The 12,183-nt window shown below is 46.1% G+C and overlaps 1 protein-coding gene across 1 annotated transcript; it reads left to right on the top strand.

Annotated features, from left to right (window-relative positions):
* Positions 1 to 10,931: 10,931 nt before the first annotated feature.
* LOC105309703 (uncharacterized protein LINC00116 homolog) lies at positions 10,932 to 12,075 on the top strand (the record flags this gene model as incomplete). Its single annotated transcript, XM_023526334.1, is given in 3 exon segments — positions 10,932 to 11,060; positions 11,062 to 11,367; positions 11,980 to 12,075. Coding segments are annotated over 2 exon segments (309 nt in total), but the record flags the coding sequence as incomplete, so codon positions are not given.
* Positions 12,076 to 12,183: the final 108 nt, after the last annotated feature.

Below are 12,183 nucleotides of genomic sequence, written 5' to 3'. Positions count from 1 at the left end.
TCTGTCTCATCGTTGGCTTTTTCCTCCTTTTCAAAGAAGCTTTCCAGTGACGTTTATTTTTTACTCATTTTGGCTAAGGTTAGCTTGTGGGCTTACTAAAACTGTGACTGAGACAAGTGCACAGTGTGGGAAAGAGGCACCAACAAAAGTGGTAAATAAAATAATGGGCAAGCCATGCATGGACTAAAATAAATGTCAGATTCTGACTTAAAGCCTGCCATCAGATGCAGCTGTACAACTGAAGTACATCAACTCACTTGCCACTATAAAGCCTGCCATCAGATGCAGTTTAATTATCACTTGTCATTCACTAATTGAGTTGCTATATGAGTCTGCAAGCAATTGATTTATTATGGTCTCTGTGCAGTCATACCTCTCTGCTAATGTTAATCTGTATTTGCAGCCACTCCCCAGTGCTGGCATCACCACCTCAGCTCCAACTCAGATCATCAGACATTAGATTCTCATAAGGAGTGTGCAACCTAGATGTGCAGTTCACAATAGGGTTTCTACTCCTATGAGAATCTAACACCTAACGATCTGAGGTGGAGGTGGAGCTGAGGCGGTGATGCCAGCACTGGGGAGCAGCTACAAATACAGATGGAGTTTCTCTCCCTTGCCCATGCTCACCTCCTGCTGTGTGGCCCAGTTCCCAACAGGCCAAAGTCTGGTACCATGGGGGAGGGTTTCCAGGTGAGAAGGCCTCTCTCCATAGGAGAACTAGGAAGGTGAGTGGTTTCCTGGGAGGCAGCCAACCCTGGGGACAGACTGGGCTGGTGGGTGGGGTCTCTAAGCCTCCCTGGGAACTTGGCCACATCCTGAAGCATTCCTTGGGGAGGCAAAGGATTGGCATGATCTCAGTTCCAGCCTGGTGGGTAGTGACTCCATTGGGATGGGATGGAACAGGCCAGAGCTGTTCAACTCTACTCCCAATACACCCTGTTCCTCCATCCATGGCTCAGCCCAGATGGGAGACCTGGGTACAACTTGAGAGCTCAGAGGACAGGGCTTCTGTCAGTGGTAGAGCTGGGGGTGAGGTGAGGGCAGCTAAGATAAAGCCTCTGGCTGGGAGGGGCAAGTGGCCTCTCCTCTGTGGGCTCCTGAGCCAGTCACTGTCCCTCTATTGGACTCTGTCTCTTCTTGTGGTAAATGAAGGGATGACTGCTCTGTGCTGCAAGCCTCACAGGGTGGTCATGAGGTTCAGGAAAGGACTGTGCAGAGCTTTTTGCCTTGCTTCACCTAAAAATGGCCTCCCATTTCTTCCTCTGGAGAGTGTGAGCATGAGAACAATTATGATAGTGACGCTCAGCCCTCTAGAGAACCTGTGAGCTAGGTAGAGTTCTCACACTCTCCAGAGGAAGAAATGGGAGGCCAAGCCCCAGGCCCAAGGTTACACACTGAGTGGTGTTAGAGCTGGGATTGTTCTAGAATAGGAGCATGCTAGAGTAAGAGTAGTATTGGTAGCAGCTGACTTGGGTCAGATGTCCAGGGTCTGAAGTCAGGAGTGATGGTAGAAAATGGGATGAGAAAAGTATGAACTCAATGACCCTGTCTTTGATGCTGGCAGAAGCAGCCATCCATATTTGTCACTCTGATAATGAACCTCCAGGGAGATCAGAAGAGGCTGCATTAAAAAGTGAGTGAGCCTGTCTGGCAGGTGCTCCTGGGTTAGAGGAGAGGAGGCTCTGCTTTCCCAGATGGAGTCCCCCAAAAGGGGGTGGGGGCCTTCCACCTCCAGCATGCTTCCTGTTGCCACAGAGCCTGAAATCTTTCATTAGAAGTGACTAGGAGGAGGGCCTAAAAGAACTGGATGCAGGATGTGTATGGGAGTGCAACTAGGCAGGAGACCACAGAGCCTGTGATTTGCCAAAAACAGATCCTGAAGGGGATTAGGATTCCAGAGTTCTTTGAGTGAGGGGAGGGAGGATTGAGGGGAGGCTGCTCCAGATGGGAACCCTAGGGTGGGCCAGGAGGCTGAGGATGAGACACTGTCAGAAGAGGGTCTGTGGGGGTTCCTGAGAGCAGGAGCTCTTGTCCTACCCTCATCCGCATGACACAGTGTGTGCCCTTCCTTGGACTCTTCCTTATCGACCTGGAGATGCTAGATACTGCCATGGGCAGATCATCTGGAAGTGGGTGACCTGGGGCCCAGGCAAGGGTGACCGGGATTGAAATCTGGGAAGACAGAGCCCTGTACTGAGCCCTGAGCTCTCAGTACTTGACAGTCTTCCTGTCATGAGAACCTCACAGCTGCCTCTGGGAGTTGGGACATCATGCCCATCTTAGGGAATTCATGACCTGCCTTCTCTGGAGCCCAGAGCCTGGCCTAGGTCCAAGTCTTGTTTTCTGTGTATGTCTCCCTCTCCTAGGACCTGGTGGCAGTACAACACGAGAAGGGGTGGGCACAGGGTGCCAGTCATGGCCAGGGGGCTCTTTATGATGGACTGTGGCTATCTGCCTTCCAGGGGAGCGAGATCACTTTAGGGAAAAAGAATGTGGTGAACAGCTATGGCGCTTCCTGAGGGGCAGGGGAGGGGAGTAGGAATCAGAGATGCCCAGGGGAGGGGAGGGGAATGGGAATCAGAGCTGCCTCTGGGCAGAACGCTCCTAGGCTCCATCCCCTGCATCCTACATTTATTGAAAGAGTTTAATAACAGAGAAGTGGGAGACCCCTCCAGTTGGTGGCTGGAGGTAGGATGACATCAAGGATAACTTCCTGGAGAAAGGGCTATTGATGCCTATCTCTAAGCACAGGTAGGGCCTAGATGGAATTAGGGAACAGAAGGATTCCTGTGTATGCAGAGACCCAGGACCAGGTCCCCGCCCCACTGCTCACCTCCCACAAGGCCTTACAGCATCCCTCACCAAGGCCACGTCTGCATCCTCTGCTTCCCTCTGGCCCCAGGAACACAAAGTAATGGAGGAGATCATGCTGCTGCAGAAGGCTGCCCATAATTAAACACTAGAGCCCGAGGAGCAATTTGGGGCCTGGTTCAGGGACATGGAGTACCTCAGCGAGAACACGAGGCGAGGCTGGGCAGGAGTTGGGCAAGGTCAGGGATGGATTCTCCCTGCTGGACAGTATAGAAAACTGGTGTCTCTGGCTCCCTGGTCAGCCCTAGACCTTGCTGTGTAGTAACTCCTGGGGCACCTAACACTGACAGAGACACCTGAAGTCTGGCTCCTGGAAGTTCACAGGTGCCACTTTGTCCTATAGTTACTGCCTATCCTGCCAGCTAGAGCCCAGTCCTAGTTGGCCAGCAGAATACTCAAGGCCGAGAACATCAGGGGCGAGTGGGTGTCCAGGTGAATAGTGCAACCTCTTCATTACCAGTGGTAACACAGCTGGGCGCCCAGGTACGCTGGGCCAGCTCCTTCTGTTCTGGATAGAGAACATTATGAGGCTTTCTCTGGTATCCCCTGAAAGCCAGGAGGAAAGGGATGACATTCTCTCCCTCACAACTCTTCCTCAATGCCTATCTGCCTATTGGGAAGGGGAACATTTATTTGTTACAAATAGTAAAGGCAGATTCAATATTATTAAAGTCCTGTTTCTATTACAGACTGGGAGTTGCGGTTTGTTTTTTTTTCACTTCCCATGCTCATTTCAATGAGGTACAGAGTCTCACATTCCTCCTTGAACTAAGAAATATTGCATCATCATCACCGTATTGTCTGTGGGAGAAGGGAGAAAGGCTAGCCCCCTCTCCCTGAAGGATACCTCCAAGTCCTCCTTCCTCAGAGGACAGGTTCATTTCAGTATCATGAAGCTGAGCCAGGAGCAGACACAGACCCTCAGAACCCCCAGGACTTAGAGGTTAAAGGTACTTTCATAAGTATAGCAACCACCACTGAAACTGGATGTCTTTAAAAACGTCACTTGCCAGGGCCACTGTCTACTCCAGGACAGTAGCTGCCTTGCTATGATTGAGGGAAAAAGGAAACATTCTCTGCTTCTCATGTTGAGGTTTCTTTTGACCAAATATTTGTAACTCGTTTTCTAGTTTAATTTCGGGAATTGTATCAGCACAAGTGGGGAAAAGCAAGTAAAAGGATCAAATCTTGGATGTGGAAAAAGAAAAGGCCACAGGAAGATCATTTGTAAATGGACTAAAGGCAGGCAGGACTGTCCATCCCCAAGCACCCCTCTAGGGGCTCAAGGTTCAGCCTTTACTGAGATGTGAATCCTGGGATCCCGGCCCATGATCTCCCCATTCCTATTCCTGCAAGTTTCTTCTCTAGGGGAAAGATTTGTGATGCAGCTTTTAGAGCTACAGCTGGGCATCATTCCATAAACATCTATACTCTGTTATTTAGGATGTCCAGCCTCCCTGCCCTTCCCTATACAATTCTGTTTAAGGCAGAAATCCCCTGGACGACCCAAGCCTCTCTGTCAGTTACATTGTGGCCACTCCTTCCTGGCTGGGTCCTGAAGGATCAAAGATGGGTTTTCATTTGCCAGATTAGGTGTTCATATCTTCAGCTAGGGAAAATCCTCACACACTTCCTTGCTGGCCAAGGTGACTTCTGGGCCATATGATTCTGAGGTCTATGGTCTTAGACAATCACCAGTTGGTACACTCAGTCATGTTGTTACTGACTTGTCCTAAAGTGGCAGCTGAACTAGAGCCCATAGTGCTTGTAGTCCCCGGGATGACTTGGCAGGGGGATTGGGAGATGCAGCAGGGAAATGCCACCAAACTGATGATCCATAGGCATGCATGAATACAGCCTTACCTATTAAAATAATGTACTGAAATGCTTCCCATCTGGGTGGAAAACATCCTACTCTGAGCTGACCCTGAGGACCCAGCCCATGATCTGGAGCTACAGGGTTATTGTGGCCTTTTGAACATTATCCCCTGGAAACACCCTGTAAAAGCAAGACCAAAGTGAATTGCTGAGCAGTTCTAAGTTATCGCCCTCTATCTGAAGGCTGCAAGTGTCACTGGCTCTGCCAGGGAGGCCTTTGCTGTGCAATAGGGTGCTGAGTATAAATCCTGATTCTTAACAACTCAGGCCCTTCCTAACATAGCACGGCCATCCACAAACATGATTTTGCTTAAGGAAAGACAGATAAGACTAAACCTCCAAAGAGAAAGAGATGTCCAAGTTCCAGGGCTAATTGGGAAGGCAACGGTTCCCAAAGGGTTTCTACTGCAGGACTGTGAAACTCTTGCCAATCTTGCTTGAAGTAATATTTAATAACTCTTGTGCCTAATGATATAGCAGAAGAGGAAGAACTTATTGCCTCCTTGGGCATCCATTTTTCAAAAACACCCCAATAGTCATCCAGAAGAGAACCACATTTGCAGCGAGGGTCACATATCATGCAATCTATTTTTTTACATTTATGTAAATTTAACTGACATATAAAACATACAGAAACATGCAAACTTATTCACAACTGAATACAAAAAATATAACAATCAAATCCATGCTTTTGCAGCTAGTCACTTTTTCAGAGCTGATATTTAAAACTACTTTCTTCCATTGCCCATTTCATATTCTCTTTGTTCTCAGCAAGCTCCTCAGCCAGTCCTGGGTTTTGCCTGGTTGGATGACCCTAGGGCCATCATGCCTGGATTGGTTTCTAATAGTTTTCAATTGATTGTATCACAAGGCATGGTAATCCTAAGAAAGCCCCAAAGAGTCTCCTCTATTCCTGAACTCCATTGTGGAGCAGTTCTCTTATTTCCCTTGGTAATCAGAATTACTCAACTAACTAGTACAGAATCTCCCTCTTTACTTATTGATTCAGAGGCATGAGGAAACTTAAGTGGCCGGGTAGCAGTCTTAATTCCCAGCCCAGTGAAATCAATGTGTTTCCTAGAGGAAGCTTTCCTCCCTTTGGAATGAAAACACCCTGATCATGAGGTCACATGGACATGAAGCATAAATTATGCTAGTGAATCACTAGCAGCAACAGAGATAATAATGGGTGGTGCCACACATGTATGTCCACATTGATTGATGGACTTCTGAATCCTGACTCTGAAGAAATCAGTGTTATATAAGGGACACTGATTTAGAGCCTAAAGCAGCCTCCTGGGGACATTATCTCAATCATCCAAGGTATCACAACCTAGGTGGTGCTTCAACTGACTTACAAGCCCTTTCTTCTGTTCTATCAGCTGCTTCAGGATGGGGAACAGGGAAAGACCAGCAAATTCATGAGCATGAGCCCATTGGCACACTTGACTCCTGTGCAGTGAGTCCCTTGATCAGAAAACACGTTGAGTGGAACACCATGATGGTGGATAAGGGACTCCTTGAGTCTATAGATGGTAGTTACCAGAAACACTGTGGGAAGGGAAGACTACTCTGTATCCAGAGTAGGTGTCTAACCGAATAAGAACAAAACTAGTTCATGTATGATAACCAAGCATACAGAAAAACTGAAGTTGGTGAAAGACCTACATCAGTACCTGTTCTTGCTAACCAAAAGAAATCTGAGATCTTTTGCTTTTACCAAAAAAAGAGGAAAGTGAAAATAGAGTTCACCATCTGTTTTGCAGCAACTGTTATGAAGGCAGTGGCACTCAAGCAGCAAAAGTGGCCCTGCCTAGTTTCTTCCCTCTCAGCATCTCAGCATACAGCCCCAGGACTCTGACTGTGTCTGGGAGAATTTGGGCTTTATCTCCATTGACTCTGTACATCTGTTATCAAGATGTGTACTAAGGTATCAGAGAAGCCTGAGAGCAAGTGAGGGTGTTACACTTATTATAAAACTGGGTGTAACTAAGCATTTTGATCATGATGAACAAATTAAAGCCATTGTGCCTGCACTGAATTTTGGGTCTAGGAATGCTCAAAAATTCTCCCATAGAAATTAATGGTAATCACTTCTCTGCTTTCCACCGGGTTGGCTAACAAAGTTTCATGGGAATGCTCTACCTTTGGATATTGGAGGACACACCCATACTTGTTGAAATAATGAATGAATTATAGATGGCTACTTACTTCAGAATTATGAGGAGACTGGCAGGTGTCTTACCCTGATAATTTTCCCATTCTTCCTGAAAGAGTTATAGGAGGCCATTCTATTGTGCATGCCTCCAGAATTACAGACTGGAGGAGCTAACCTGAAGAAGTGTTTTATGGATCCTGTCAAAGAGAAGGATCAGGGCTCATCTTTCCCCACAGCGTTCCCTGCATTCTTGCCTGCACACTGAGAGAAAATGATTCATACTTGGATCACAAAACCAGACACATTTATTTGGTACTGCTTGCCACTACGCCTAATGCCAACCTCTCAGTGTGTGTACTGTGGGGGCAAGTGAGTGAGTTCAGCACAATACCCAACCACACAGAGACTTCTCTTCCTACTTCCAATAGCACAGGGGAACAGGCTGGGAAACAAAGGCTCTGGCAGTTAAAGACTCACAGGGTGGGCACAGGCCCAGCAAGAGTTTTTCAGAGGCAAAATTCAAGGACCTATTGAGGCGAATGCTCCGTTTTAATCATAGCAAAGCTACACCTTTTATGGGGGCTGTAGAATGTAAAATGACTGCTCTGTTGCTTAGAGTCCTGGAGCTGCAGAGAATACCAATTCGTTTACATGCTTTAAATGAACTTACAACCAGTAAAAGTCTAATACTGTAAATGGTAACATCTTTTCCCTTGGCAAGCACTTCAGACAGCAAACTAAACAGTGACAGTTAACGTTTCACTCAAAAAACACTTGTAATGAATTCACTCATTACACATGACTATTCAGCCTGTTAATCATCACCTCAAAGCGAGTTGACCATTATCAAGTCTACTAAAATGTCCCATTAAAGCAATGCACCCAGCAGTGGGGGAAAAAAATGGACCCAGCAGTGAGGGAAAAAAATGCAAACTTTCAAGCTAGGGACACAGTGGCTCTTTAAGAGGGATTTTAAATCTTACACTTCTCCCTCCTCCCCAAAAGCTTTCTCCCCGCTGGTCAGAATTTCCTCCCGCTAAAGTAAGGGCATTTCTATGATCTCTGCCAGCTCTGTGTTCCTAAGGTGTTCTCATATTTAAGGCTCCAGTGTACATGATCTGGCTTATTTTTAGCCAAAGACCATTTAGTGATGAGGCAAGAATTTCAAGCAAGGTTCAAATTTGCAATAACACCAGTAGCCCCGGTGTTACTCGAAGGTCCTCAACAGGACCTAACAGCAGGTCCTCAAATAATGTTGTTTCATTCAACATCGTTGTTTTAACATTGATGAAAAGCCATAGGAACTTAACTCATTTATATCAATTAGCCTGTGGTAAAATTCATTTTACCATACTTCATTTCACTTAAAGTTGTAGAACATATCAACAACATTGAGGACTTACTGTACACAACCTCAGGCTGCCAAACTGGCTTTAAAAATGTCTTAAGAGCTATAGAACCATATCAAACTCTGTATATTACAAATGAGGAAACTGAGACCCAGGAAAATTTAGTTTCTTCCAATCATCCAACTTATCTTTCAAGAGCTAGTTCAGCCACCCACTCAGACACCTTTCCTGCCCACTGCCTGCTATCATCAACACCAAACTTTTACTGAGTGTTGTGTGTCAGCCCCTGCTGTCAGCACTTATGATTCACCAGTATACAACTGAGACAAAAATCTCTGCTTCGAGTAGTTTATGTGATAGCGGGTGACAGGTAATAAACAATATGAGTAATGAGTAAGTAAATCCTACAGCACATGGAAGGCAGTTCAGTGTTATGGAGGAGAGGAATAAAGCAGGAAAATGGAGATCAGGAGTGCCAGAAAGTGTGGGTTGGTTTGTTTTGTGATTTTAAAGTAGCCAGGTAGGCTTCATTGACAGCTGACAAACACCTAAAGGAGGTGAGGAAGTTAATCATGCATGTTCGTGGGCGAGGAGTATTCCAGGCAGGGGGACTGCATGTGCGAATATTTTTAGGTAGCACTATGCTTGGTGAGCCTAAGAAACGGTGAACAGAAAAACAAACAAAACAGTAAGCAGGCCAGTGAGAGGTAAGGGATAAGGTAAACTGATCTTACAGAGCGCTATGGACCATACAGGGGCTTTGGGCACTGCAGAGTTTGAGCAGAGGTGCTGAATGGCCCAAGTTCTGATTTCAAAGTCTTACTCTGGCTGCTGTATTAAGAACAGAATGTGGTGAACAGATAAGAGAAGCACAGACATATGATGCGGCTATTGCAGTAAATCCGCTAAGAGGTGATAGCAGCTTGGACCCAGCAGTGGCAATAAAGTGAAAAGTGGGGAGAAGAAGTGTAATTTTGGCCATTACTGAAAAGAGAACAAGACAATAGAGTACAAGATGATGGAGTATGAGAGAAAAAATGTTTCTGAGGGCTTTTTCTTTTTAAAAATCTAAGCTACACACTTTACAAACACCAATTCGTCGGTGTGTTGTAATCATTTTTTTCTATGTCTTCACTCTACATTATGCTGTCTGAGGGTAGAGGTTGTGCTTTATTCACCTCTGCATTCCCACTGCCTACTGCAGCACTCAATGAATGCTGAATAAATGATCACTAAGCGTGGCGGAGGCGAATTCACATTGGACCCAATATTGTCTTTATTATCTCCCTACTAAATCAGGTTTTGCCTGAAATACACACACATATTGGTCAGGCCCCCAATCTAAGGGCTCAGGCTTCACGTGTGGGTCTCCCTTTCATTGCTTGATTCTTTTTCTTTTTAAAATTTATTGGGGTGATATTGAAACTGGAGGACAAACAAGTCCAGGGCTTGTGCTTCCTGCCTCAGCCAAAAAACCGACACATGAATTGGGCTAGATACAATAAGTGTTTATTTTCAGAGAGTTGCAAGTCCTAGAAACACAGGTCAGCTAGTGCTCATAGGCCTGGTCCTCGAGTATCTCAGAAGCACAGATTATATAGAGAAATAATCAGTTATCATGGAAACTAAGGGACTTGGTGTCATGGGTGCTACTGATTGGACAATTAAAAGGAGATGAGGTAATTAATCATTGTGTTCAGTTCTGGAATCAGCCATGGCACCATCCTTTCTGGTCCTGTGACCTGGTTCCTTGGCCAGTGGGGTTGTAGTTTTGCCTCAAAGGGCCTGGGGCTGAAATACATCTAAAGCCAAGATGTTATCCTTATTCTAAAGTCCAACCAAAACCTACTGTCCTCATGATTGTAGACCTGAGGCTTGGTTAATCTTATGTCCTAAAGCTTAATGATTAAAGGAACAGGCAGACAAAGGAAAAGCACAGAAAAAAAAATGTGAGTCATAATGCCATTATCTGGGCAAAACCAGCTTGAATCAGAGGAAAGAAAAACTATATTAAAGAAATGAAGTTTGTGTGCAGTTACAAGTTATAGGGTAAGAAGAAGTGAGGCCAGGAACACCATGCGGCCCTTAATGATGCAGGACAAATTTCCCCAAGTTGGCGGGGTGGAGACTAAGCCCTGCACCAAGAGAAGAGAGTCCTTTGGTGGAGAGTGTAGAAAAATTTCAACACACACACCCTTTATTAGTATTTTATTGCTGGTTAGCAAGATTAACACAACACACAACTATAGCAATCTCAGCTTCCTAAGGTCAGGAGTCCAGGCACACGGGTCATCTAGCAGAGTCTCACAAGGCTACTGTCTAGCATCAGCCCAGCTGGGTTCTCACCTGGAGCCTGGGGAAGACTCTGCTTCCAAGCTTATTCCTGTTGTAGGCAGTTAATTTCTTTGTGGTTGTAGAAAGGAGGGCTCCAGCTTTTTGCTAGCTGTTGGCTGGAGGATGCCACCATTTCTAGAGGCCAGGGGTAGTTCTTTGCTATTTGAGCTTCTCCAACATGCATGCTTGCTTCACCAAGCCAAAAGTAGTCTTCAGTCTTTTAAGAAGTTTTATGTAACATAAAACTGATCACTGGAGTGACATCCTAGCACGTCACAGATCCAGTCCACACTCAAGGGGCAGAGCCTTCTCAGCTTCCTCCCTGACCGCGTGTTCCTTTTGACCCTGCCTTCGCAGCAGTAGGCGGCTCTGGGCACGCCCCGCCCCCAAACCCCCCGTCCCGCCTACTCCAAAAGCGCCTGCGCCTTTTGACCCCGCCGCCGCGCCGCAGGCCATACTGCAAGCCTGGTGACTGTGATGGCGGATGTGTCCGAGAGGAAGCTACAGCTGTCAATGCTGTTGGCCTTCGCCTCAGGAGTGCTCGTGGGTTGGCAGGCAAACCGGCTGCGGAGGCGCTACCTGGACTGGAGAAAGCGGAGACTTCAGGACAAACTGGCGGTGACGCAGAAAAAGCTGGACCTGGCTTGAGCCCCTTGCTTTCGGCCCCAGATGGCCCCTGCGTGGCCCCCTTTCTTGCCCACACGGGGCCTCTAGCCTGAGCCGGGCTCGCCTCACACTGCCCGCCTGCCGAGCCAGGCTCCTCCCGGAGTGTAGGTGAGTAGTACTTAGAGTGGCTCTTTGGCGTTGGGCAGATGTCTGGGGGCAAGGAGGATTTTTGGACAGCTCACAGAAGGTGGCTTGCTCCCGCAGGCACCAAAAAAGAGGAGGATGTTTTGTTTTCCCCAATAACTTGCACTTTGGTGTCGTAGTTCAGTTCATTGCAATGTATTTAATGGGAACGTCCTACCACGTGCAATATCTCACTGTTGGCAGTATTCAGCTTCAAAATGCAAATACTGGAAAGAACGAAGGAAAAAAGAACGGACTGTGGAGGTGTTCCTGCCATCATTTTTCCCTCTTATCATTCTTTTCAATAATATTCTAGGTAGCACCATAGTACATCTTTGCATTCCTGTTTTGTAATCTCCAGTCTGAATTCTTAGGTTATTGGTAGCCTAGTGGAGTGGAAAGAGCAGTGGCCTGGGTCAGGAGCCTTGCATCTAGTCCTGGCCTTTTCATCAGAGCTGTGCAAATTTTCAGGGTCTCAGTTTTCTTACCTGTAACACTAGATCTTCTAGTTCATGGTATAACTCTACAATAAGATAATTTAAAGTTAATGATTATGATTTCTAATTTTTTTCTCCCTCTTTTTTCTGTTGCCAACAGCATGTTGAAGATGGATACAGAGCACTGGACAGAAATCATTTCACCTTGTACTCTATAAATCAATTTTATTTTTAAAATAAAAATATTTTAAACATCTTAGAACTTTTTTTATTAAAATGAAAATTGGCAATGAAGAGGCTGGGAAACTCCTGCCGTGCAGTTTACTGCATTAAGAGATCTGGGTTCTCAAACTAATATATTGGT

Source organism: Pteropus vampyrus, unplaced genomic scaffold, assembly GCF_000151845.1.
Source record: "Pteropus vampyrus isolate Shadow unplaced genomic scaffold, Pvam_2.0 Scaffold818, whole genome shotgun sequence".
Lineage (NCBI taxonomy): Eukaryota > Metazoa > Chordata > Mammalia > Chiroptera > Pteropodidae > Pteropus > Pteropus vampyrus.
The sequence above is the reverse complement of the archived record's forward strand: the minus strand, read 5'-3'. Positions and strand labels throughout refer to the sequence as shown.